Source organism: Podarcis raffonei, chromosome 14 (assembly GCF_027172205.1).
Source record: "Podarcis raffonei isolate rPodRaf1 chromosome 14, rPodRaf1.pri, whole genome shotgun sequence".
NCBI lineage: Eukaryota > Metazoa > Chordata > Lepidosauria > Squamata > Lacertidae > Podarcis > Podarcis raffonei.
In genome coordinates this window covers 30,116,673-30,143,341 of record NC_070615.1, presented here as the reverse complement: position 1 = coordinate 30,143,341, position 26,669 = coordinate 30,116,673, and the positions used below count along the sequence as shown (strand labels likewise).

Genomic DNA, 26,669 nt, shown 5'->3' with positions numbered 1-26,669 from the left:
GCCGACCAGGGAGAAGAGTCGGTGGAAGAAGATTGGAAAAAATTTAAAGACTATTTACAGAAACACTGTAAAATTAATGAATGTTAGAAGGATGTTGGAATGAAGCTATATGGCTTTAGTAGGAATGTTATAAAGAATTAAGTAAGAATAGATTGTTTAATGGGCCAAAGGGGAAAAAATAAGGTTAGATTGGGTTAAGATAAATTATGGGACAAAAAATGAGAAAGCTGGAAAGGATTTGCTGAAATAGCTAATTGAATTGGAATACAAAAAAGGGAGGTGTGAGGAGGTCGTTGAAACAAGTAAATGAAAGACAAGATATGGAAATATTGGATGTGTTTTTAATTGTTTTTTGTTCTTGCTTTTGTTTTGTTAAGATAAGCAGTGGTTTTTTTTGTATTGTATTGTATTGTTTTGCTTTGTTTAACTCTTTTTCTTCCTTTTGTAATCTTTAAACTCTTAATAAATATTAATTAAAAAAAAAAGAAAGTGGTACCAGGGCCAATGATGATCAGAATCAGAGCGCATTAATTTTTGTCTCCCTCCACCTTCCTTTTGAGTTCTACAAGGGCAACACTGAGATGGAGGAAGAGGAGGAAGGTGGCAAGCTATCCGCCCCCCCCCCCAGGCAGGGAAGGCAAACAGGTGTGGGTTGGCTGTAGTCAGGCTGAAATTGGTGGGACAGTGCCCTGTTCACCCTAGGTGACTAGCCTCCACTGGGCATCAGAAGTATTTGTAATCCAGCTTCGTAGGTTATTTGGCTGCCCCAAACCTGATGTTGATAGAGGCTCACATCACACACGGATTAATTCACTTCTTTCCCCTCCTCTCTTCCAGAATAAAGTCTTGAATGTGGATGGTGTGAAAGTGAAGTTGCAGGTAAGGCAAACTGTGTCCTTCTGAGCTCAGGGTACTTCTGATGTGTTTAGGGGGGGTGCGCCAGGATAACTCTTTCCATGAGCAAAGCCCTTGTCATGTGTTGGGCTCCCAGCGCCCTGCTAAATAACTGTTAAATAGTGGGATTTAATGGAATAATGCTCTAGCGCTGAGTGTGAAGAGAGGTGTCATATTTAAAGAGAAGTCCCACCCAGGCACATTTTTCACCCACAGGGTGATTCCAGTCTCACACCTTGCATGGTTTTCACATCCTGCTTGCAGCGTTTCCAGAAGAGGTATCTGGGTGGCCATTGTGAGAACAGGATTCTGGGCAAGATGTGTCATTGGCCTGATCCAGCTTCCAGGCTCTTCTGAAGAACATAAGGAACTCCCTGCCTGTTGATATCAAGCAGGTGCCTTCACTGTATTCATTTTGGCACCTGCTAGAACATTCTTTTTTAGACAAGCCTGCCCAGATGGTTAGAAAGTTGTTGTGAATTTTTTTTTTATCATTAATTTTTATTCAAATTTACAATAACCAATCCAATTACAATTTAACATCCAATTAAACTTATACATCTTATAGACTTCAGTCAGCCTATCTGACAATTTCCATATTTTTCACAACTTTTCACATTCCTTAAATTTGTGTTGCACTTTAACAATCCTTATTTTATCTTTTCATTTAAACAACATTCCTTACTATTCTCTTCACAAAGCTTCCTGAAATCCAACAAGCGTTATTTCCTGATCACACACAGTTTTGATATACTCTGTAAATTTATTCCAGTCCTCGGTGAACCTCTGATCGCGTTGGTCTCGAATTTTACATGTTAATTTGTCCATTTCTGCGTACTCCATCAATTTCATTCTCCATTCCTCCCTCGTTGGCATTTCTTCCTGTTTCCATTTTTGGGCCATCAAAATTCTAGCAGCTGTAACTGCATATCTAAATAGCTTCACATCTTTCTTTTCAACATCATTACCTAGTATGCCTAGTAACAGTGCTTCTGGTTTCTTTACAAACGTATATCTCATCATTTTTTTCATCTTGTTATAAATCATTTCCCAGAAGCTTTTCACTTTCTTACATTCCCACCACATGTGATAAAATGTTCCTTCTTTCTCTTGACATTTCCAACATTTATTACTAACTTTAAACATCTTTCCTAGTTTCACTGGAGTTATATACCATCTATATAACATTTTCATCACATTTTCTTTTATCGTAGTACATGCGGTGAATTTCATTCCCTCTTTCCATAACCTTATCCAATCCTCAAATTGTATATTATGGAGCTGGAGGAGGAAGAGGAGCGAGACAGTAAGGAGAAAAGAAAAGGAAGAGGAGGAAGAAAGGACGAAGAAGAGGAAAGTGAAGAAGATAAGGAAGAGGAAGAGAAGTAAAAAGAGGAAAAAGAATTTATTTAATTGATAGACATCATGGCATTAAAATTATGGACATGGAATACAAATGGCTTGAATGAAAGAAAAAAAAGGAATAAAGTGATACAACATCTAAAACAGAAGAATTTGGACATTATTTGTTTACAAGAGACCCATGTTAAAAAAGCGCATAGGAAAATTTTGGTTAATAAAAAATTGGGAAATGAATTTGTTTCATCGGATAAAAGCAAGAAGAGAGGGGTGGTTTTGTATATAAAAAGCAAATTAGAGGCACAGCAACTATTCAAAGACGAGGAAGGAAGGATCATAGCAGTACAAGTCAACTGGCTAGGCGAAAAATTAATAATTATTGGAGTTTACGCACCAAATGGATGCAAAGCAGATTTTTTCAAAGGATTGGAGGAAAAATTATTTGAATATTTGGATCAGAAAATAATAATAATGGGAGATTTCAACGGGGTGGTCTCAATGGAAATGGACAGACTTCGGGCCAAAGGTAAATCGAAAGAAGGGAAACTACCGAAAACCTTTTTTGATATGGCGGAAAACTGTAATTTGGTGGATATCTGGAGATTGAGACACCCGTTAGAAAAACAATTTACTTTCTATTCAGAAGTTAATCAAGCAATGTCTCGAATTGATCAGATCTGGGTTTCTGGTGAGTTAACTACAAGAATATTAAAGATTGAGATTCAACCCAAAGTACTATCAGACCATAATGCGGTGAAAGCCATTCTAAAAGGGAGTGAAGAAAAGTCCTTCAGGTGGAGGCTAAACGAAAACCTTCTAGATGACCAAAAAATTGTGGATATGGCGAAGAAATGTTTGACGGACTATTTTGTAAACAACTCTAATAAAGGAACGAAAACAAGTGTGGTCTGGGACGCCAGCAAAGCCGTAATGAGAGGATTCTTCATTCAACAAAATTCAATTAAAAATAGAATGAGAGAAAAAGGGAAGAAGGAAATTTTAAAACAAATAATGGAAAACGAAAAGAAATTAACGACAAGGCTAGGTGATGAGAAAGTAAAACAGAGTATAAAAATGTTACAGACACAATTTGCAATGATAATTAATAAAGAAGTGGAATGGAATATAAGAAGAATGAAGCAAAAGAATTTTGAATATGCAAACAAATCTGGAAAATGGCTTGCGTGGCAAATTAAAAAGAGGAAGGAACAAAGCATAATTAAGAAAATCAAAATAGAAGATCAAGAGATAGAGAACCCGAAGGGAATAAGGAAAGGCTTTGTGGACTTTTATAAAGACTTATATAAAAGAAAAGAGAAACTTAACATTAAAGCAATAGAAGAATATTTAAAGAAGAAAGGGGTGCAAAAAGTATCAGACAGCAATAAAATTAAATTGAATGAACCAATAGAATTGGAAGAGGTTTCAAGAGCAATAAAGGACTTAAAAAATGGGAAGGCGCCAGGGCCGGATGGATTCAGTGCAAGATACTATAAAGAAATGAAACACACTTTACTTGTACCACTGAAAGATGTAATGAACAAGATATTGGAAAAAGGAGAACTACCTGAAACTTGGAAGGAAGCATACATAACGTTAATTCCCAAACAAGACTCGGATTTAATGCAGGTTAAAAATTACAGGCCAATTTCGTTATTGAACAACGATTATAAAATGTTTGCAAATATTTTGGCAAATAGGATGAAAAAGGTTCTGAATGAAATGATACATAAGGATCAAGCGGGTTTCCTTCCCGGGAGACAAATGAAAGATAATATAAGAAATGTAATTAACATAATTGAATATTTGTCAAGCGGGAAGGATAAACAAGCGATGTTGATTTTTGTGGACGCTGAGAAGGCCTTTGATAACATTTACTGGGAATTTATGCTAAAGAATTTAGAATATATGGATGTGGGTCAATCTTTCTTAAGTGGTATAAAGGCAATATATTCAGAACAGAGAGCAAAATTAATTGTGAACAATGTTACAACAGAAGATATTGCCATAATGAAAGGTACAAGACAAGGGTGTCCGTTATCCCCGCTGTTATTCATCTCGGTCCTGGAGGTCTTCCTAAGAACTATAAGAAACAATGAAAATATAAAAGGAGTAACTGTGGGCGGCAATCAATATAAGGTTAAAGCCTTTGCCGATGACTTGGTTATAACTATTGAGGATCCTATACAGAGTGTTAAAGAAGTGATAGAAGAAATTGAATATTTTGGTCAGGTGTCAGGTTTTAAATTAAATAGGAAAAAAACCAAAATAATGGTTAAAAATTTGGATCAAGAAGTTACAGAAGAAATACAGCAGCAAACAGAAATGAATGTGGTAAAAAAAGTAAAGTACTTAGGAATCACGTTAACTCCTAGAAATATTGACTTGTTTCAAAATAATTATGTACCAGTTTGGAATAAGATTAAACGTGACTTAGACGTATGGGCAAGAATGAGATTATCGTTCTGGGGAAGAATTGCAACGATAAAAATGAGCGTGCTCCCGAAAATGTTGTTTTTGTTTCAGACGATACCAATAATTAAAGGAGTGACTATATTTAAAGAATGGCAAAGAACAATGTCAAAATATATCTGGCAGGGCAAAAAGCCGAGAATTAAATTTAAGATATTAACAGATGCAAAAGAAAGAGGAGGCTTTGCCCTGCCAGACTTGAAGTTATATTATGAGGCTTCGTGTCTTTGCTGGTTGAAAGAATGGATAAAATTGGAGAATACGGAATTGTTGGATTTAGAGGGACATGACAACAGATTTGGGTGGCACGCTTATTTATGGTGTGATAAAAACAGAGTGCATAAAGGTTTTGAAAGTCATATTTTTAGAGGTACGTTAATTGAAGTATGGAATAGGTACAAAAACCTATTAGAGCCGAAAACACCAATGTGGTTATCCCCACTGGAGATAATGAGTACGAAAAAAGTCAATATGACAGGAGATTGGATTACATATGAAAATTTAATAATTAAAGAAGGTGATAAATGGAATCTGAAACCATATGAAGAGGTTAAAGAAAAGGTGTATGATTGGCTGCATTATTTTCAATTGAATGCAATGTTTAAAAAAGAGATGCGGGAGAAAGGTTATTCAGGAAAAAAATCAAGGTTTCAGCAAGAAATTTTGAACAGTGATGTAAAAGTATTGTCAAAAATGTATAAACTATTACTCGAATGGCATACAAAGGATGAGGAAGTTAAAACGGTAATGATTCAATGGGCGAAAGTTGTTGTGAATTTTAACCTGATTTAGTATTTTGACTTTGTGTACATTTTAAAGTATTGTAGTGATTTTTAAAAATGGTTTTATCATTTCTTAAACTGCTTTGAAGGTCCCCCTCTTCATAAATTTTATGAAATACAAAATAAAAAGAACAGCCTTCTGGCTCAGACCAGCAGCCCATCTAGTCCAGCCTCCTGTTCTCAAAGCGGCCACCCAGATGCCCCAATGGGAAACGCACAAACAGGACCACCCCCAGCAGAAGAGCGCTTTCCCTTCCTGCTGTTTCCAGCAGCTGGTTTTTAGAAATAGCAGACTGTGAATGTAAAACATAGCTATCGTTGCTAATAGAAATGGTCCTCAGCTGTTACATGCTCTTTATTATGACTGGCTGCAAACAAACAAACAAACAAACAAATGTATTTCCATTATTTGCTGGTGCTCATGCTACAATGCAGCCCCCTGAGGCATCAGGGTGCTGTGCTGTTAGAAGTCTTCCGCTACCTCCTTTCTCCTTCTGCTCACACTTACATGGATCCCTTCTAGAGACGTTGAAAACCCACCAAGTCCTGCCACATAGTCTTGATCAGTTGGGGGGATACCGTAATACAGCACCAACAGTTCCACAGGTAGCAATTTGTCACCGCCTGTCTCCATCTTCAGAAGGGGCTTAGGGAATGTGCAAAATGGTGGGGGTTTTTTTTAGTGCTGATGGGACTGGTGGCATTGGCAATCCTCTCCCCACACAACAGAGGAAGATGGTTCACCCTGTGAAAATGCCTTTAGTCCATTAAAGGCAGATAAATCTAATTATGAGGGTGCCCTTCTGGCTGGTTGTCGGATGGATTTTCTCATTTAAGGATGCACCGTAAGCTGTTCGTCAAGTAAATGGGAACGGCTTCAGAATGCTGCCAGGCTGAGGAATGGCACGGCCCGTTTTGAAGAGGCATTACTCATGTCACCTTTTGCCTATAATTATCTTTATCAACATCTCTCTGCGGGCTGAGAAAATTAATCATGTTTCAGATTGATGGGGCCCCTTCAGCTCCTTGTTAGGAAGGACACCTTCCACCAAGGGCGGGGGCGGGGGAGCTGCCTTGGTGATTGTGGAGAGAGGAGCTCAAATTCCTGCTTCTTTTCAGAAAGGACAACTTTAGATTTCTGCTCAACAATTTCCAAAACAGTGCGTCAAGGGCAGTCTGTAATTTGAAGCCTGGGGAGACATCCTGGGGAGACGGAGGCTCTGTGGGCAGGTGGTTCCTGTAAAGATCCATTATAGGCAAGTCCATTAAAGGTCTGGACTCAACCCTCAGAATTTTGGAAACCCCAATAAACAAGCTGAAAAAGGGAAATGTCACTTCCTACCAACCAGGTGCTTTCAGCAAGAGAAGAATGAATCTACCCTCTCTCCCCACCTCCCTGACTGACTTGGGGCATTGACTTATGGGATGGAAGGAAGGAGATGATGTGTGTTACAAGTTGGCCTCTTGTGACTTCATTGATTGTTGATGTTTTCAGATCTGGGACACAGCCGGCCAGGAGAGGTTCCGCAGTGTCACACATGCCTATTACCGAGACGCCCATGGTAGGAACCTCTAAGCCTTTCTTACTTTCTGATTGAAACTCAGTTTGAGTGGGGCAAGTTAGAAGAGAGAAACTGTTGTCAGCCTGGGACTCCATCCATTGGTCTTCTGCTTTGATTTTCAGGTTGGAAGCAGGGCAGAAAGGTGGTACAGAAATCGAACAAATAAATAAAATAAACAAATTTGGAAAAAAGAGAAGTATTTTCCCCAAACCTCCTAGTTATGAAAATCTTTGCCCCTTTTCAAGCCCACACATGATTATTGTTGTACCCTTGCCTGTGGTTTCAGCAACATTCTTCCATCCCTCTATCTATCTATTTAGAAAACCCACTCTCCTCCCCACCCCACCCCAAAATCAACTAGGAGAAGGGCCATAGCTCAGTGGTAGAGTACCTGTGTTAATTGCAGAAGGTCCCAGGTTCAATCCCCAGTGACATTTCCAGGTAGCGCTGGGAGAGATTCCTATCTGAAATCCTGGAGAGCCACTGCCAGTCAGTGTAGGCAGTACTGAGCTATATGAATCAATGGTCTGACTCAGTATAAGGCAGCTTCCTGCATCCCAAAGCAGTAAATACAAGAAGGCCCTTACCTTTTGCAGCTCCAATATGAAAGACACAACACAAGAGGAAAATGGATTTCGGAGGGAGGAGGAAAACTGCAAATTTGGGTACCAGTTCTTTGTTACAAGTTCTTCTAGTGACCAGCTGGGACAGAAGTATTTCAGGGAGAGGAGGAGCCCCAAAGTTGCTGGTCTTCAGCAGAATGGACAAAGAGGGCTTCCAGCTCCCATCTCTGCCCTCCTACTTTCATCAATACCACATCCTTGCTTTCATCACTAAACACTGCTTCTTCAGTTTCCTAGTTTAGTGACATGGACTAGCCCAGCCAATAAGAGATCATGTAGTGAGCAGTGGATGATGGCACAGAATTACAAAGCCAGCCAGGTTTGTAAATGGGAGCAGAGAGAGTCAGTGGAGAATGAAGGTATTGGGTTTGAGCACTTTGAGAGACATCCTTGGAAAACAGTTAAAAGGGACCTTTTGACATTCCTAAAATTGTCTTTTAAAAGCAATGAGCCCTTTCATCTCACCCCCTTCTGAACTTCTACAAGCTGTCAGTTTCTGGTATCCCTCAGCCACTTCAATTGGTTCCCAGTGCTGGATTGGACTCAGGCCAGATTCTTTCTTCCTTCCTTCCTTCCTTCCTTCCTTCCTTCCTTCCTTTCTTTCTTTTGCTTTTCTCTGTTTTATGAAACTTATTTATTTGGTTTTTCATATTTTACAATCACATATCCAACATACAACATAAAAACAAGATTCCAAAGAATCTCCTGGACTTCCCTCCTCCCCTTTGTGGGTCCTATTGTTAATCATTTCCTCCGGCATCTTTTATGATAATCCAAATCTTTTACATCTCCATTATGTACAAAATTCACCGTTAAACTACAAATGTCATTCCAATCCTGCTAACGATTTTAGCTGTTTACAATGGTTTTTAAGATAAATTATAAATTTCCCCCATTCCTTGTTAAAGTTTTCGTCTTCCTAATTTCTGATTCCTCCTGTCATTTTAGCCATTTCAGCATAATCCATCAACTTAATCTGCTATTCTTCTTTGGTAGGGTGGATTCAGGTCATATACAAAGCATACAATTAAATCCCTATTATACCACTTTAAAAAGTCACGGCTTCCCCCAAAGAATTATGGGTACCGAGAGTTGCTAGAAGACCCCCTATTCCCCTCCTAAAGCAACAATTTCCAGAGTGGTTTAGCAACCTGTCCCCCCTCCCAGGGAACTCTGGGAACTTTAGCTCTGTAATTTACAACTCTTGAGCTCCTTGAAAGCCTCCTTATCCCCTCATGAGTGAGGCCAATTATAGAGACCATGTGAAAAGGACTTTAAAAAGGCTTTGGCCAGATATCTTTCCTGGTTTGATTTGAAAACTTTTATGTTTTGAATCCTGTCATCACAGCCTGTCCCTGCACTGGCTGGAGGTTCTAGCACAGAGTTGGGGAGTTTTCAGCTTGCAGGCCAAACGTGGTCCCTCTGGGCTCCCCATGTGGCCCATGAAGCCACTTTAGGGAAGCCACACCTACCCCGCTTAGGCTGTGATTCCCGCCTTGCAGGGGGTTGGACTAGATGACCCTTGGGATCCCTTCCAATTCTATAGTTCTGTGATTCTGCCTGTTATTATTACAGCTACCTATCTAGTTTTATTTGCTGCATGAAATGCTATCTTTATGCCCTTTGGTTATATTAATTAGTAAATGATTATCCTTTTGAGCCACGTGGGTTTCCTGCAAACACACCACATCATCTTCCTCTCTCTTAATCCAATGAGAGATATTCTTCCTATTCGCTGGACGGTTCATTCCATTAACACTAAGAGAGAGATGCCCCTGATCTCGAGTTCGCCAAAATGCTTCTCCAGCCTGGCAGAGCAAGTGGAAAGCAAGGGGAAAGTTGCTGTTGTTCTTCTTATTATAATCATTATTAGTTGCATTTGTATCCCACCTTTTTCTCCAAGGAGCTCAAGGTGACAAACATGGTTTTCCCTTTCCTCATTTAATTCCCAAAACAACCCTGCAAGGTAGCTTACGCTGAGAGGCAAGGCCCAAGGTCAACCAATGAGCTTCATTCGTGGTTGAGTGGGGTTTGAACCCTGGTCTCCCAAGTCCAAGTCCAGCACTAACCACTACACCATACTGTCCCTTACCTGGCATTTGGTCACAGTCTTCAGAGGGGATGGGATTTGCCACATTGGTTCAGAGTTTCCAACATCAAAGGGCCATTACCTCTCCTCCCCGGCCTCACTAGTGACTTTGCAGAGAGTGGCATTTTGCAAAAGGCAAAAGGAATGTCACTTCTTGCAGAGGAAGATCAAGGAGCTAAATGGTGGGATATTTGGGGGGTATGGGGTGGAATTGGATTGATCCACCCAATTTTTCGAGCTAGGCTCTTCCTTTCCTTGCATGCTTTGAACTTGCACAGAATTCCAACCAGGGAAAGCGACAGCATGAAAAGCCCCCTTTGCCTTGTCAAGGGCTGCCAGCAGATGCTGGCAAGCGCTGTTTCCTTCTTCAGATTGCTGCTCTCCCAGCCCTCTAAAGTCAGGCAGGCAGCCCCATGAAGTGCCTTGAAGTCTCTGCCTAGCTCATTAGCAAGGAGGAAACTTTCACACTGGAAGCCTTCAAAGGAAGCCTTCAAAGGTCTGCAGGAAACAGAGGTTTTTTAAAGTGGGGGAAGGTGCACAGAACAAGGAAGGTGGGGCAAATTAGTATCATTCTCCAGATTAAGTGGGTTGCTTCCCACTTCCCTTTGGCTGAACAGGCAATGTCACGACCCCAGGGGCAACCAGGATACTGAGCTGGAGGCAACAGTGTCCTCAGATAAGGAAGTGACCAGCTTCCTGGATCTGAGCCTGATGTGGCGTGGTTTTTAGAGTGTTGGACTAGGACCTAGGAGGCCAGGGTTCAAATCCCAGCTCAGCCATGAAACTCATTGGGTGACCTTGGGCTAGTCACAGTCTCGCAGCTTAACCTACCTCACAGGGTTGTTGTGAGGAAGAGAACCATGTGTGCCACCTTGAGCTCCTTGGAGGAATGTGTTAAATCATCATCATCAGGTGACCACTGAACTTGAGGCTGGCAGCAGGAGGCCACTGAACCAGCTGCCATTGTAACCAGGCCCATAGAACTATGGCCAATATCCTTTCCCCTGGCACAGTGTGCCTCTGGCAAGACCTCACCAGTCCAAGCAGTGCAGGCTTGTGCACCACCAGTTGGGAGGCCAGGAGGGGGTCCTGCCTTCAGGCCAGAGAGCTGACCCTTTAAGAGACTCCAGAAGGGGTGGGATAGAGGCAGCGGCTCAAAAGTGCTCCATTCACCTAGTCAGAGCTCTCAAGGGTATCTCCCCAGGCCTACAACAAACAACTGTCTGCCTGCTTTCTGTGCTCCTCTGTGGAACCAGGGCAGGGCAGGTGAGGGTCCCATCGCAATTGCCTCTCCCTCCTGCTGCCCACACACTCTCCACCCAGTAGAAAGAGCACCATGAGAGGAAAGCTGGCCTGGAGGTTGTTTTGCAATCCCAAACAGCTGACAGAAGCTGGAGTCAGGCGTAGGTCAGCAATAAAACCATAAAGCACCTGATGTCAGTGAACTCGTTATTCAAAGAAGCAAAACAGCTCATGCCTAGTGGTCACAGCAACCCTCCCCAGTCTCGATCAAAAGAGGCAGTTGCGAGGCCTGAAGTCCCTGCCTTCTCACTGCTCTCTAAGGTTCTTCCTCAGCAGCCTAAGGCTCCGCCGTCTTGTCTCTCTTTGCTCTTCCCTCTTCATTCCTCTGCAGGTTCTAGGAGACCGGGGGGGGGGGGGCTGGTCGCAGCAAGAGGGGGAGACTCCCTGGCTTCTTCAGCAGCCTGCCTCATCTCTGTCTCATGGCCCACTTCCTCTCCTGCCATTGCATCTCCCTGCTCACTCAACCCTGTTGCCTCTTCTCCTTCTGACACCTCCTCCTCCTCCCAGTCTGCCCTCTCTTCTCCCTCTGACCACTTGTCATTGTCCCACTGCTAATCCCCTGGCTCTGAGCCTTCTTCCCTTGGGGGTTCCCCTGCTGGTGCCTCCCACCACTCCTCTGCAATTCAGCCAGTCCATGACACCAGCTCTGCCAAAATGGGACACCCAAGAAGGCATTGGGACAACTCCAGAAATCCTTGCCCCCCCCCCCGACACCCCATCTACTAGTCTTGCAAAGCTGAGGGGTCAGAGAGCAAGGGGTGTGTATGTGTGGAAGCCTCTTCCAGGCCAGTTTCCACTCGCCAACTAAAGCATTGCCCGTGAATTAAAGACCACAGGAAGCAGGCCTGCCAGGACTCAGCTGTTTCCCAAACGCTTGTTGTTAAAACTTCAGTAGTAAAAAATTTAGAGCTCTCTCAGAGAATCAGTTAGTGGTTTCTCAAGTGGAAAGGGAGCTCGTTAAGTGAAAGTGATTAAAATGCTGATGAGAAGGAAAAATGCAGAAGCAGGAAGAGAGAATTTCTCACCACGGGAACCCTGGAGGTATGAAGAGCTGGGGTGGATCAAAGAATAGAATCGTAGAATTGGAAGGGACCTCCAAAGGTCAACTAGTCCAACCCCCCGCAATCACAGCTCAAAAGGCCCTGGTGGATGGCCAGCCAACCTCTGTTTAAATATCTCCAGTGAAGCTGAGACCACAAAATCCACAGGCTAAATTTTGCATTTGTTGTGTGGCAGAGAGGTGTGTTTCTGTTTGCTTTGTACCTGCACCACAGGGGTCCATAAACCACCTTATTATTTGAACAGAATCAAATTTTCCCACTCCTCACAAGCACCCTCCTTTTCAGTGGCATCCAATATTCTTCATGACATTTCCTACACTGTAAGGAGAAATTCCAGTTAGACTGGGAGGCGGGTTTGAAATGTGACTGGGGTGGGCTGGAGAGCAGGCAGGTGTCTGGGCTTAAAAGTCCTGAGGGGCTTAAAAAAGAGGCCTAATTCAGCCCTGGCCAAAAGGTACCCGACCCCAAATGTACTGTCCTATGTAAAATACAAGGCATGCATTGCAGGGACATGGATATCACTAGACGACCCTTTGGTCCCTTTCCAGCTCTCTAGTTTTGTGGTTCTAATCTGTGGTGTTTGACTAGCGGGCTGACCTGTGCCTTGCCTTCTCTCCCTGTCCCTTGGTCTTCCTCTTCAGCTTTGCTGCTGCTCTATGACGTCACTAACAGAACCTCCTTCGACAACATCCAGGTAAGTCTTGACAATGGTTGCTGATGTCCAGGGGTGCAAGAATTCTGGTGCCTTTTCCGGTTGTTCCATGATGCCGAAAGGTTTGGTCCTGACAAAGTGGGCTGCTGAACAGGGCATGGAGCAGCTTGTTAATCCTCCCAGCCACCATGACACTGGAAGCCCCCCGCAACTCCCTTCTTCCTACACTAAAGACCCAAACAGCAGCTGCTCACTGAAGGAAGACTTCTCCAGAAGACATCACAACTCCTGCACCTCTCCGTTAAACACTGCCTGGAGCAGCATTTCCCAAACCTTATTGGGTCACTGTCCCCTTGGTCCTATAAACTCACCCCCTGTGCCCCCTACGCTATAAAAAGCATTATTCTGAACAGACCCACTAAGGAAGATAGTAAGACGATAAAATTCAAAGCTGTAACAGTTAATTACTCATTGATTCCAAATCCAATTAAAACTAATCAGTTCAACAAAATTGAGGAACTTGATCTCCCATGATGCATTGCAGGGATTTGGATAAGATGATCCTTGAGGTTCCTTCCAGCTCTACAGTTCTATAGTTCTATGCCAGTTTTTCAAAGTCCAGTAATTATTTACACCTCCAGCACCACGTTGGACAAAGGCTGCTGCAGTTTAAATTGGTCTCTGGTAGGCCTCGCTTTGTCTGCGCGCTTGGAGGGCTACAAAGGAGATGGCCCTGATCTTCCAGCAGTTCAAACCAATCGTCTCAGGCAACTTCTGATATTTTCAGTATTAGGAGAAAAATGGCCATGTGCAGAATTAGTTAGCTCGCAGGACTAAGGAGCTTGGGAGAATACCAATTATAATAGCAGTAGTAAGTTTAAAAGGCCACAGTATTGAATTTGGATGAGGAAATTACATCTCTGGGAGGTTGGCTTTCCCCTCTGGGGCCTTTTCCCTCAGATACAGCAGGTTTAAATTAAAACGGTGTCCTTTGTCTTTTGCATGTGACTGCGGGGGGCGGGGGCAAGCTCTGGTGTGGTCAGAAACTCATCATTTAGTTGGTGGCAAAATATTTTGCTCCTGAGGTTTCATTCCGTCTCATCTTTTCCTGCCCTCTTTTTTTGGGGGGGTCCTCCTCTTTAACTGGGAGGAAGGATGCGGGTGGCGCTGTGGGTTAAACCACAGAGCCTAGGACTTGCCGATCAGAAGGTCGGCAGTTTGAATCCCCGCGATGGGGTGAGCTCCCGTTGCTCGGTCCCTGCTCCTGCAAACCTAGCAGTTCGAAAGCACGTCAAAGTGCAAATAGATAAATAGGTACCGCTCCAGCGGGAAGGTAAACAGTGTTTCCGTGCGGCTTAGTCATGCTGGCCACATGACCCACATGTTGAAAAAAAGCACTGCTGGTGGGAATCGCTGCCTCCTATGGGAGCAAGATCCATAGTTTAACCATGAACAAATGCAACACTAAATGAGAAAAGGGGAGCACCTGTCTCTGCACAGATGCAACACTGATAACTGAACCAGCAAATGTTGGATGGTATGTTTTGCTGCTTGTCCAAGCTGGGCTCAGCCTGTTGGCAAAGGACTCCGCCGTGACTTCTTTTTACGTGCTTCATCTTTCTTTGCCCTCAGATAAATATTGGTCCACTGACTAAACACACCAGACATACATTATTGATTGATTTGTTTTTAATGCATAAATTTGTCCCTCAACCACATTTGTGGAGCTTTTGTGTCACAAAAGTTATACCTATAGCAAGCAAGTAGTCATTTGTTCTGAGATGGAGACACACCCCCGCACAAGAAAGCTTAGAAGAAGAGGGGCTTTCCCTCCCCGCTTTTAAAACAAGGAATCCTTTCAAAAAGTCATGCCAGAGCACTGCCATATTTGGACTTGGAGTCCAACCGAACAAGCAATTCCAGTTGTTGTGGTTGGCAACTGTCTGTCTCAAGAGACCATAGAGTGTGCTTCCGGGGATGCAGTGATACCGCTCTGAAGTGGTCTCCCCCGGGACACAAGCCCGGGTAGTGTGTTTGGAGGTCCTGGGCTGCCCAGATGACGACCCCCCTTTTGGGTTTGCTGATGTGGTCCAAAGGAAAGCAGATCAATATGTTTGGCGCCAGCTTTGGTGCAGGAGTTGCCAGAAGCAGGCATACAAAGCATCATCCCAACTGGCTTAGGGACTCCACTCCAGATTTGTGTAGGCCTTACTCCTTAGCCTTTTCTTCTCCCAAATCACTCTGAATGCCAGCTGGTGAGAATCCCAAGTAGGGAGAGCGCTGTGGTACTCAAGTTCTCCTTGTGAGCTTCCCAGGGGCATCCAGTTGGGCAGTGGGATGCTAGACTAGATGGGCCATTGGCCTGATCCAGAAGGCTCTTCTTAAAATCGGTTCTCAACCTCTGGGTCCCCAGATATTGTTGGACTACAACTCCCATCATCCCTGAGCTCTGGCCTTGCTAGCTAGGGGTGATGCGAGTTGTAGTTCAACATCATCTGGGGACCCACAGGTTGAGAAAGGCTGCTTGCTTTACCAGGATTTTGGCAACGGATTGTGGTTAAGCGTCACATCTCCACTGGAATTATATCTGTACTTGGGATAACAGTATTTTTTAAAAATGCCTTCATGTTATTCCGATAAACCTGGAAAGCTAACAGGGGAGGTTTTGAGACTACTGCTTTCTGGAGAAGGAAGGTGAGCTGCCTTTTATTAATCTGCTACAAGGATATCTCTGACACTACCGATATCATGAAGATTAAGTGCCTGGATATACAGCTTCGAAAGAGTTTCCGGGATAAATTGGTTGAAACGTGGACTCCCCCCCCCTTTTTTTTTATCTAGCAACCTCAGAGCTGTTCTGACACTTCAGGCGGTGTTGAGAGAGTCAGGATGCTGCTAAGTCTGCCTTTTAGCCTACATTGTGCTGCTTCTACATGCCGTTAACGTGATGGAGAAAACAAAAAAGGAGAGCCCCGTTTCCACCGAATGTACATTGCACAGTCTAGGGCATGGGTAGGCAAACTAAGGCCCAGGGGCCGGATCCAGCCCAATCGCCTTCTAAATCCGGCCCACTGATGGTCCGGGAATCAGCATGTTTTTACATGAGTAGAATGTGTCCTTTTATTTAAAATGCATCTCTGGGTTATTTGTGGGGCATAGGAATTCGTTCATTCCCCCCCCCCAATATAGTCTAGCTCCCCACAAGGTCTGAGGGACAGTGGACCGGTCCCCTGCTGAAAAAGTTTACTGACTCCTGGTCTAGGGGCACTTCTGGGCTCAACTCTGCTTCTTGGAGGCCCAGGTAGCCTCAGGGGCTAAAAGTGCCTTTTGCTGCACCTGGTATGACAGTTTCGGCTATTCCTGGATCAGGGGAGCTTGAGCACTGTAGTCCAGGCGCTGGTTACTTCAGGGCTGGATTACTGCAATGTGGGGCTTCCCTTGTGCTTGATCCAGAAACTGCAGTTAGTGCAGAATGCTGCAGTACAACTGCTGACAAGAGTGAGACCCTACCCCGCCAGCATGAGACCACTGCACAGAGACCTGCACTGGCTGCCCATATATTACGCAGCCAAATTCAAGGTGTAACCATGGGTATATAAAGCCCACAATAGCTTGGGACCAGTTTACCTGCAGGATCACCTTACCCCATATGTGCTCACTCGGCCTCTTTAATCTGTGGAATGGCATTGTGACAGGTGCCAGTTAATATACTTGGGGGAAAAAATAAGTATTTTTGTTTGGCAGCAAACACCCTTTGGAACTCTGCCTGTTGATACCAGGAATGTATATTTATTCTTTAAAGCACCTCCTAAAAGCATTTTTGTTCAATCAAGCTAATGCAGACGTGTAGAAATTAATCTGTTTTTAGCTTAAATGTTTATTTTAATTATATTTTGATTATAAAACCACCGGATCTTAACTTTGCATTTTATTAACAATTTCAATGTTTTTAACTTTTTTTTGTAAACTGCTTAAAGGTTCTGTTAACAATCAAGCAGTGTATACATTTTATATTAAGTGTGATGTTGCTTTTTTAAAGAATCCATTTTTTTTTACTGACGATGGGAATGTAAACAAGGCAGTTTCCAGTGTTCTGTATAACTCAGCCCTTTATTGAGACCCCCAGGGACTGGAATCTTGCTTTATTTTTATGGGCAGAAACCACAGGTGATTAGTAGAGCCATTGTTTTGCATGTAGATGGTGCCAGGTTCAGTCCCCAGTGGCATCTCCAGGTAGGAGTGGGAATGATCCTTGCCTTCAACCTTAGAGTGCTGCTGCCAGTCAGTGCAGGTAATACTAAGCTAGATGGACTCATGGTCTCCCTCAGTATAAGGCAGCTTCTAGTATTCTAACTCATAGCAGCAGGCACTGATCAGATCCTGACCACCTTCAGCAAGGTGGTAGCTTCATGGGTCTTCAGACCATCTCCTGGAACCACTTTTGCTGTGTTGAAAAGTGCATTTGCCCCTCCTTGCCCCGCATCATTTCAGGGGGTTGGACTAGATGACTCTCGGGACCCCTTCCAACTCGACAATTCCGTGATTTCATGATATTGCCACAGGAAAAGCTCTGCTGGAAGTACCATGATACGTGGCTCCTCCATCTCCCCGCCCCCAAATACATTCAATTAACAAGAGCGCTTTGCCAGGCTGAGTAATAAATTTGGGATGACTGATACTGGAGGCAAGCTTCATGGACATCCCTTGATCTCTGAGCCCAGGCACCACTCCTCTGCTGTCAACCCGCCTTGAAGCGATTTAAATTGAGTGACATGGGTTCTTCTGCCCAAGGCAAATTCCATATTGGGGATCATTAGGAAAGGGATCGAAAACAAAAGTGCTGATATTGTAGTGCTGTCTTACCAAACGATGGTGATGCCACATTTGGAATTCTGTTTTCAGTTCTAGCTGCTTCATCTCAAAAAATAAAATAAAATGGGGGGGGGGAGATATTGTAGAGCTCGAAAGAGGACAGTAAAGGGCACGCCAAATGATCAAGAGGCAAGCATGACTCCCCTGTGATGACAGGCTGCAACCTTGGGGGGGGGGGATTTTTATCTTAGAAGAAAATTGAGTAAGGGCGAGACATGATAAAGACATCCAAGATGATGCTTGGGGTGTGGAGGAAGTGGATGGAGAAGTTTTACTTCTCTCATAATTCTTGATCAAAGAGGATAGGAGATTTAGGACAGACAAAAGGAAATACGTCTTCACACAAATGCATAGTTAAACTATGGAACTCGCTCCCCAAAGAGTTGGGGATGGCCACCAACTTGGATGGCTATAAAAGAGGATGGGGCAAATCCAGGGAGAAAGAGGTCCCCCCCCTTTTCTTTCACACAGCTGGTGCGATGGGCATAAGAACATAAGAACATTGCTGCCTCTGACCATGAAGGCAGAGCATAGCCATGGGCATAGCCTTCCCCTCCTCCATGAATTTGTCCAGTTCTCTTTTAAAGCCATCTAGGTTGGTGGTCATCGCTGGCTCCTGCAGGAGAGAGTTCCATGGTTTAACTAAGCTCTGCATGAAGAAATTTCTTCTTCTGTCTGCCCTGAATCTTCATTCAGCTTCATCGGATGCCCTTGAGTTCTGCCTTTGATCTATTCCACTGTCCCGCCCTGGCCTCCTTACTTTCCTTCCTGATCTTCTGTTGCAGTGCATCTTGTGTCCCACCAACATCAGAGACGTGTGTGTGTGTTGCATTAGAGGCGTTTTCCATGGTTGCCCCCAGGCTTTGCAACACCCTCTTTTGGGGGAGGGCCCAATCTATCTACTTAATGGCCTTGCACCACTAAGCAAAGACTATTTCTCTATGATAATTATTTAGACAGGCTTTCAGGCTGTTGCATTGATTGTGTCTTTCGGCTTTGCTTGATGGCACTATTTTGAGTCCAGACGTTCCTGCTTTCTTCTTTACGTGCTCATGTTATACTTCTTGGTGCCGTTTTTAGATGCTGCTTTTGCTGCGTTAGGGTTGTATAGTTTGCAGCATTCACTGAGCTTCCGGGGCACGGTGCAGAAGGCAAGGTATAAATCTGGATTAAATAAGTAAACAAAGAAGACCCGTTCCCTCTGGAAAGTGGAATCCGAGCATATTTTGGCACGTGCCGTGTAGCAGACGGGCAGCAGAAGGTTGCTTCTGATGTATCAACTGTGTACCTCAGGGCCAAGCAATTAGGAAACTTTATTAAACCCTTTTTTTTTCTCCCACGCAAAAAACCAGCAGGCAAAGCATGATGACTTTACACAGCGAGGAGCAGAGGCTGCCAGGCGTTGCCTCCTCATTTCCTCTGTGTAATAATGACTTTAATTAGGGGCATTAGTAGCATTTGCAATTTAATTCCAATGGAAAATCCTACAAGATGGGGAGCAATTATTGGCTCAACTGTTGCTTGTTCTCACTTTATTTCCCTCCCCCTTTCCTCAAAGATGGAACATATTTTAAGAGGAGAAAGAGGAACGTGTGTTGTTGGAACGTCTCCAGGGCACAGAAGACAAAAGCGTCATCCAGGCCAGCGAGAGTGGAGTCTGAAGAGCAAAATGACCTTGCCAGGCCATCCCACAGTCTGCCAAGTGACAGGGAGAAAACCCTGGAGCTACATGCACCCAAACATTCCCAGAGCTATGCTATGTTGACTACAGTCCTTTTACAGAGCCAGTGTGTTGTAGTGGTTAGAGTGTTGGACTAGGATCTGGGAAAGTAAAGGTAAAGGGACCTCTGGCCATTAGGTCCAGTCATGACCGACTCTGGGGTTGCAGCGCTCATCTCGCTTTACTGGCCAAGGGAGCCGGCGTACAGCTTCTGGGTCATGTGGCCACTTGTGGCGAACCAGAGCAGCACACGGAAACGCCGTTTACCTTCCCACCAGAGTGGTACCTATTTATCTACTTGCACTTTGATGCTGGCCACATGACCCGGAAGCTCCCTCGGCCAATAAAGCGAGATGAGCGCCACAACCCCAGAGGCGGTCACGACTGGACCTAATGGTCAGGGGTCCCTTTACCTTTACCTAATGATGATATTTGATCTCCCTCCCTCTTGGAGGAAGGATGTTTCTGAATGCCAGTTGCTGGAAACTGCTGGAGCAGAGAGGGCTCTTGTCTCAGGTCCTGCACAGGGGCATCTGGTTGGCCATTGTGAGAACAGGATGTTGGACTAGAAGGGCCACTGGCCTGATCCAGTGGGCTCCTATTGGGTTCGTATGCTCATGTGCTCTGGTCCTGCTTGTGGACTTTTCAGAGGCATCTGGTTGGCTGCTTCTGAAAGCAGGAAATAGGACTCAGTGGGCTGCTGGCCTGATCCAGCAGGCTTTTCTTATCCTTGTTCTGGAGGAGCAGTTCATCTGGCTGTTTAATAAACACAGCAGCAGGAGGGTCCATTGCAGCCTGATGAGAGCAGGAGAAGCACAAACCCTGCATGCAACTCTGCGAGGCCCTTTGCAGTTCCACTTGGAGCAGATGAGAAAACTGAAATAGCCCCATCGGGAGCAACACAATGACACACTCCCGAGGAGAGCACATTAACTCGTTTTAAGAGCTCTGCCACCTGAAGTCTGTAGGCCTCTTCCATTTAAGCTAGGAGATTAATTAACAATGACTGGGCTGCAGGCAGGGAAACTTCCATCTTCAAGTAATTGCTGCACTGCAGGAATGGTGCACTTACAAAACGGTCGCAGCATCTTTCTCCAAGCCGGTGCCTTCTAGATGTTTAGGACTATATGTCTGTTATCAGCCCCAGCTTCCACCAGGCTCAGCATCATAGGGTTGTGCTAGGCATGCATGATGGAAAACATTCTTCCTCTCCACTCCCTGTTCAGGCCTCAAAATCATCAAATGGAACCAGGTTAGTTTTGCCATGGCCTGATGATGATCAGCTTATGGTAACATAGAAGCAGGGTTTTTCACTGGTGGCAGCAGCGTTGTGGAATTCCACCCACGCCGAAATATGAGAGGGCCCATCAGCATTGGCATTCCGCCGGCTCTTGAAGGAATACCGGTTTATGCAGCTGCTTCCCTGAACTTGAACCTCCTGATCTGATTGCTTTAATTGCTCTTTTAACTGTTATTTTACAGCCGCGTTTCAATGAAAAAGATAACTGTGGGTGGTTTAATTTTTTGATGGAATTGGTTTTTATTGTGTACTTTGATGGTGAGAGGGTTTTATACTTGTAAATGGTTTAGAAGCCATTTTGGCCTGTAAGCAGTACGTAAATTAATACATGATGAAGATGATGACGAGAATCATGGTCCATAACAACTAGAAGGTACCAACTTGGCCAAGCCTCACCTGATGTTCCTCCAACCCTGCCAGGGTGAGGATCCTGAGTAAGCCTAAATCCCTCTAGGTCAGGAGTGGGGAATCTCTTTCAGCCCGAGAGCCCCATTTCCTTCTGGTCCACCATGCCAATGGTGAGCACGCCCAGAAGGAAAATGGGTGGAGCAATGAAGTAGGCTGTTTCTTACACACACTGACATCCCACTCTCTATCCACCATTCATTCACCCAACAGCACAGCATTCTAACAGAGCGATTCATACACTCATGTCAAATCACTTGCTGGCTGCAGTTTCCAGTGGTGAGATCTGTGGGAATGAACTATCAGTGGCTACTAAGCCCAATGGCAATGTTCCACTTCCATACCCTCCAACATTTCTCCGATGAAAATAGGAACGTCCTATTCCATAATAAGAATACTAATTTTATTATTTATACCCCACGCATCTGACTGGGTTGCACCAGCCAGTCTGGACAACTTCTAACATATATAAAACATAATAAAACATTAAACCTTTAAAAACTTCCCCAAACAGGGCTTCTAAAGGTTTTATTGTTACTTAGCTCCTTGGCTCAGGGGTTGCATAACTCCATACCCTCCAACATTTCTCCCATGAAAATAGGGGCGTTCTAGGGGAAAGCAGGATATTCCATGGTCAAATCAGAAACCAGGACATTGTAATAACCTGCAGTTTCATATATATTTAAAGTAGATAATTAAATGAGCAAATTAAATGAATTTGGATATGCAAAAGATATTAAAAAATAAATCTAAGGAACTGCGGAAAGAGGGGGAAGGAAGTCAAACCTTGAAATGTTTAAATGATTGTAAAATTAATGGAATGTATAAATTCAAAAAGTATGAATAAAAAATAATAAGCAGAAACCAGGACGGCTTCTGTAAATCTGGGACCGTCCCTGGAAAATAGGGGTGCTTGGAGGGTCTGCATTTCCACTGCCATAGGCATTACGCCTCTGAAGACTAGTCGCTGGGAATCGCAGGGGAGAAGAGTGCTGATGTGCTCAGGTCCTGCTTGTGGGATCCCCCCTGGGGCAACTGGTTGGCCACTGCGAAAACAGGATGCTGGACTAGATGGTCCATTGGCCTGATCCAGCTGCAGAGCAGTTCTTATGCTCTTACTGATGAAGCTTGCTTATGGGTACCATCCTGGCACTTCCAAAGCAGCTGTGAATCTCTGCATCGAGCAATATTTACACATGCCTCCGGTCTACACACACACACACAGAGAGAGAGGAGTAAATGTGAGCCAGCTGCTTGATATGGACTCTTGCACCTGAACTCTTTGCTCTTAGGAATGCTACTGAAGTATAGCCCCCTCCCAGAGTGGGTGTTTTAAAAATAAAAGTAGAGAATGGTGACATATCAACATCTCTCAGCTGCAGCAACCGTGACTGCTTGTTAGGAGACATGTTGCAAATACAAATTATTTGTTCGCAAGCGCAGATGTGTCTCTCGGGCACCATCTTGTGCCAAAATGCAGCCATTGCATGCTGGTCAGAAAATACACTGTACTGACACATTTTCTCCCCAATCCAGCTTTGAAAGTACAGTGTCAGAACTTCTTCTATCTTCTTAAAATACTCCAGCCTCCTTCCTGAGCAGCCTCTCTCAACCAGGCACCCTCTCGATGTTTTTGGCTGCAACTCCCATCAGAGAGAGAGAAGGTTTAGTTTCATCTTTGATGTGAATAGGCATCAATTGAGGGCCAGTGTTGCATAGTGGTTAGTGTGTTGGACCTAGGATGTAGGAGCAGGGTTCAAATACCCCCTTGGGCATGAAGCTCACTGGGTGACCTTGGACCAGGCACTGCAGCTCAGCTTAAACAACCTCACAGTTGTTTTGGATGTTTGTCCAGAATATTTCTATTATTTGTTTTATAAGAAGTCTCTCTCTCTCTCTCTCTCTCTCTCTCTCTCTCTCTCTCTGTGTGTGTGTGTGTATATCATAAAAAAGGAAACTAAAGTGGTTTACAACAATAAAAACATTAAAAAGTAAAGAAACAGATGTCAATTAACCGTTGTGGAGGCATGTGTTCTTGATTGCTTGCATAGGCTTAGCAGAATGGAAACATTTTCAGCAGCCACCTCTGAATTGTTCTCAGCGTTGTGTTAAATGATGAAACGCCTTTCAGAGAAGTCGTAGAAATCTCAAGGCAATTTGAAATCATACAGTTAAAAATAACAAACAAACAAACAAAAGGTTTGAAAGCAATGCAATTACTATTTTTGAAAGATGGGTTTTAAAAAATACCAATAAACACCCAATGCCTTTTTTTAAAAAAAATGAGGGTTTGTGTGAGAACCATTTCATAAAATCATAGAATTGTAGAGTTGGAAGGGACCCTGAGGAATAGCTGTCCCATACGGGGATCAAACCTGCAACTTTGGCATTATCAGCACCACACTCCAACCCACTGAGCTATCCACATGTCTTTAAAAAATAAGGGTGTGTGAGAGAACCATTTATATCACCTTGAGTTCCTTGGAGGAAAGGTGAGAGGTAAATGTAATAATGAATAAAAATGAACGATAGTTTGCATGGAGAGGAAGGGGGACCTTGAGCCAGATGATGCTTTGGGGGGGGGGGCTGGGCTTGGCCGTAGACCTCTGCCCTGTTGCTTGTCTCTATGCTAGACGGATTTAATGTGGAATAAAACTGGTTATTCCCTGTCCCTGGTGGAGGGGGGATTTGAGTGATGAAGCAGCAGCTCCGTGAGGTGAGCCGGTGTGGTCCTCTCAGCTTCCAACAGCCCCCTGCCGCTCCATCAGACACCCTGTCAAGAATTCGGCTGGACTCCCCGATTAAATCTGTTCCGAATTTTTAAAAAGGGCTGGTGGGAACTGCCAAACGAGTTCTCGCCCTGCTGGAACGGCTGTCTGGATGAAGCATCAAGCTTGCCACTGGCCATCCATACTAATAAGTTTGCGGGTTTTCTTTTACTACTATGTTGTGTCAGGCTGGCAAGGCAGGTGGCAGGATAAGTCGCCCCACTCTTGTTCTGGGGAGGGTGCATGTGTGTCAGGAGCTGAGAGGCGGTGGGGAAACAACCTCACATCGCACCGAGACCAAAGACCAAGGGCACCACAGCTGATTTCTAGGGAGCCTAGTCTCCTTCTCTCTTTTGTTCTAGAAGTTTAAGTAGTTTTTTAGATCCTGTTTGTTTGTAGTGTGATGTGAGAGCTGTGATGTCTTGTTCTATTTTGCTAACTTTTGAGGTGGTTTTTTTTTTAAAGGGATGTTTTCTCTTTTATGCAAGCTCCTCTGGTGACCGCTTTCATTGCGTCCCATAGGAGGGGGGTTGTTATATTGTCTACATCATTTCCCTTGAAGTAGTTCTGGAGAGTTTTTGTGAGACTCTAATTTTTTTATTTGTGGTTAGGATGGGACTGAAGGACCATGATGGGGTGGTTTGTGTTCCCTCTCCTATTCTAAGGGTAACTTCTACTGGGGCGTGGTCTGTGATTCTTATGTTACCTATGCTTGTTGATTCCACTGAGGGGATCAGACCTTGTGTGAGCAGAATGCTGTCCAGTCTGGACATTGCAAGGGCACCACAGTTGAAGGAGGATATTGACAAGCTGGGTGGCTTCTCTGCCATGGATGCTTTAGCTGAGATTCCTGTACCACAAGGGGGTTGGGATAGATAACCCTTGGGGTCCCCTTCCAACTCAACAATTCTATGATTCTGAGGTGTGCAGAGGAGGGTGTCAGAGAGGATAAAGGGACCAAGCCTTATGAGGAACGGTTGAAGGAGCTGGGAATGTTTAGCCTGGTTAAAAGAAAACTGAGAGGTGATACAAGAGCCGTCTTCAAATATCTCTGGGGCTGTCACATGGAAGATGGAGCAAGCTTGTTTTCTCCTGCCCTGGAGGGTAGGACCCGAACCAATGGATTCAAGTTACAAGAAAGGAGATTCCGACTGAACCTTAGGAAGATGGTTTTCTGATGGTAAAAGTAGTTCAACAGTGGAATGGAATTCCTCAAAGGGGGTGACCTCTCCTTCACTGGAGGTTTTTCAACAGAGGTCGGGTGGACACCTGTCAGGGGTTCTTTAGCCGTGATTCCTGCATTGCAGGGGTTGGACGAGATAATCCTTGGGATCCCTTCCAACTCTACAATCTGTGACATTTGCAGAGCTCTTTTCCTAAGTGTTCAAAGCGCTCGGCAGGTCCCCATAACAACCCTGTACGGTAGGCCTCTTGTTATAGCTTAGAAATTGGAGGCTGAGGGTTGTATCCAACAAAGTTCTATGTGGTGGAGACTGAAATTAATGGAACCAAGTTAGCCACCCCATTGATTTCAATGGTTCTACTCTGAGTAGGGCTAATATTGGTTGCTTGCCTTGGGCTCCTCTCTGTGCTTGTGGCTCACCAGCAGTTTGAAGTGTGGGATCCTTAAGTATGTGGCTCATGTTCTGCACAGGCTGGTCTGCCCCAGCTCCCAACGCTCCTTACAAACAAGAAGGAAGGAAGGAAGGAAGGAAGGAAGGAAGGAAGGAAGAAAGAAAGAAAGAAAGAAAGAAAGAAAGAAAGAAAGAGACAGAAAGACAGGTTCAAGCAGAGCTGTGCCAGGCTTGAAGAAAGAGGAGCATGAAATGTTTTTCTTAAAGGGCCAGGCTTGGCAGTCTCATTTCAACATGCCATGCTGCTTCTGCCCTGAGAGGAGGCTGGCATGCTGGACACGAAGAAGGAGGAGGAGGAGGAGGAGGCCTGGATGTAAAGCGAGTGAACCCAGAGGAGTGCTGGAGGAGAGGCATTAACTGTTCTTTTCTCTTTTCTGTCATTTGCTTCCTCCCTCCCTCCGCCACTGCCAAGTTGCATGGGAGCAAAACATTAATTCCAGCCTCTGAAGCCAGGGGCTGGAGAAATGGTTTGGCTAATGGCTCATGACACTGTAATACATGTGCAGCCCACACAGCTCCCTCCCCAGAAAGGGTCCATTTAGATTCTGAGTCTCACTATGGGGCCGCAAGTTTTACTTAGATTGGAATGGCTTCCTCAGGTGTTGAATGTTGTTATGATGTTTTTGTGGCATCATATCGGAAGCGGTCTAGCTTCACTGGCTGAAATTCAGGTAGTGGCATTTAAAAGTCTCATTTTGCTGGCACCAGACCCCTCTAAAGTTACATCGTAATCCTTAATGGCATTTCACCCCTTTGCTGGAGGGGCTGTGGTAGAGCTGGGACCTTCCTCCACCTGTGGTGGGGCTGTGACTTTCTGAAGAAGTTTTAGGAAATGGCATCTGGGGAAGTATCTGAGATGACAAAGCAGCTCCTAGTTCCTAGAATCATAGAATTGTAGCATTGGAAGAGACCTCAAGGGTCATCTAGTCCAACCCCATGCACTGCAGGAATCACAGCTAAAGTTTCACTGGCATATAGCCATCCAAACTCTATTTAAAAAGCTCAGCAAAGGAGTCCACCACCTTCTGAGATGGTCCATTCCTATGTCCACAACTCTTACTGCCAGAAAGTTCTTCCTAATGCTTAGGTAGAATCTCCTTTCTTATCAGTGCTGGATTTACGTACGGTATAAACTAAACAAGCGATAGCTTAGAGCCCCACTCTCTTGGGGGCC

General features: G+C 44.4%; 1 protein-coding gene across 1 annotated transcript in view; it reads left to right on the top strand.

Moving 5' to 3' along the window:
• Window positions 1–26,669, top strand: part of RAB26 (RAB26, member RAS oncogene family) — a 116,487-nt gene that overhangs the window by 86,480 nt on the left and 3,338 nt on the right. The window contains exons 3-5 of the mRNA XM_053364663.1: window positions 838–879; window positions 7,003–7,069; window positions 12,786–12,838. Of these exons, the coding sequence (XP_053220638.1) occupies window positions 838–879; window positions 7,003–7,069; window positions 12,786–12,838 (162 nt within the window). The remainder of the gene's footprint in view (window positions 1–837; window positions 880–7,002; window positions 7,070–12,785; window positions 12,839–26,669) is intronic.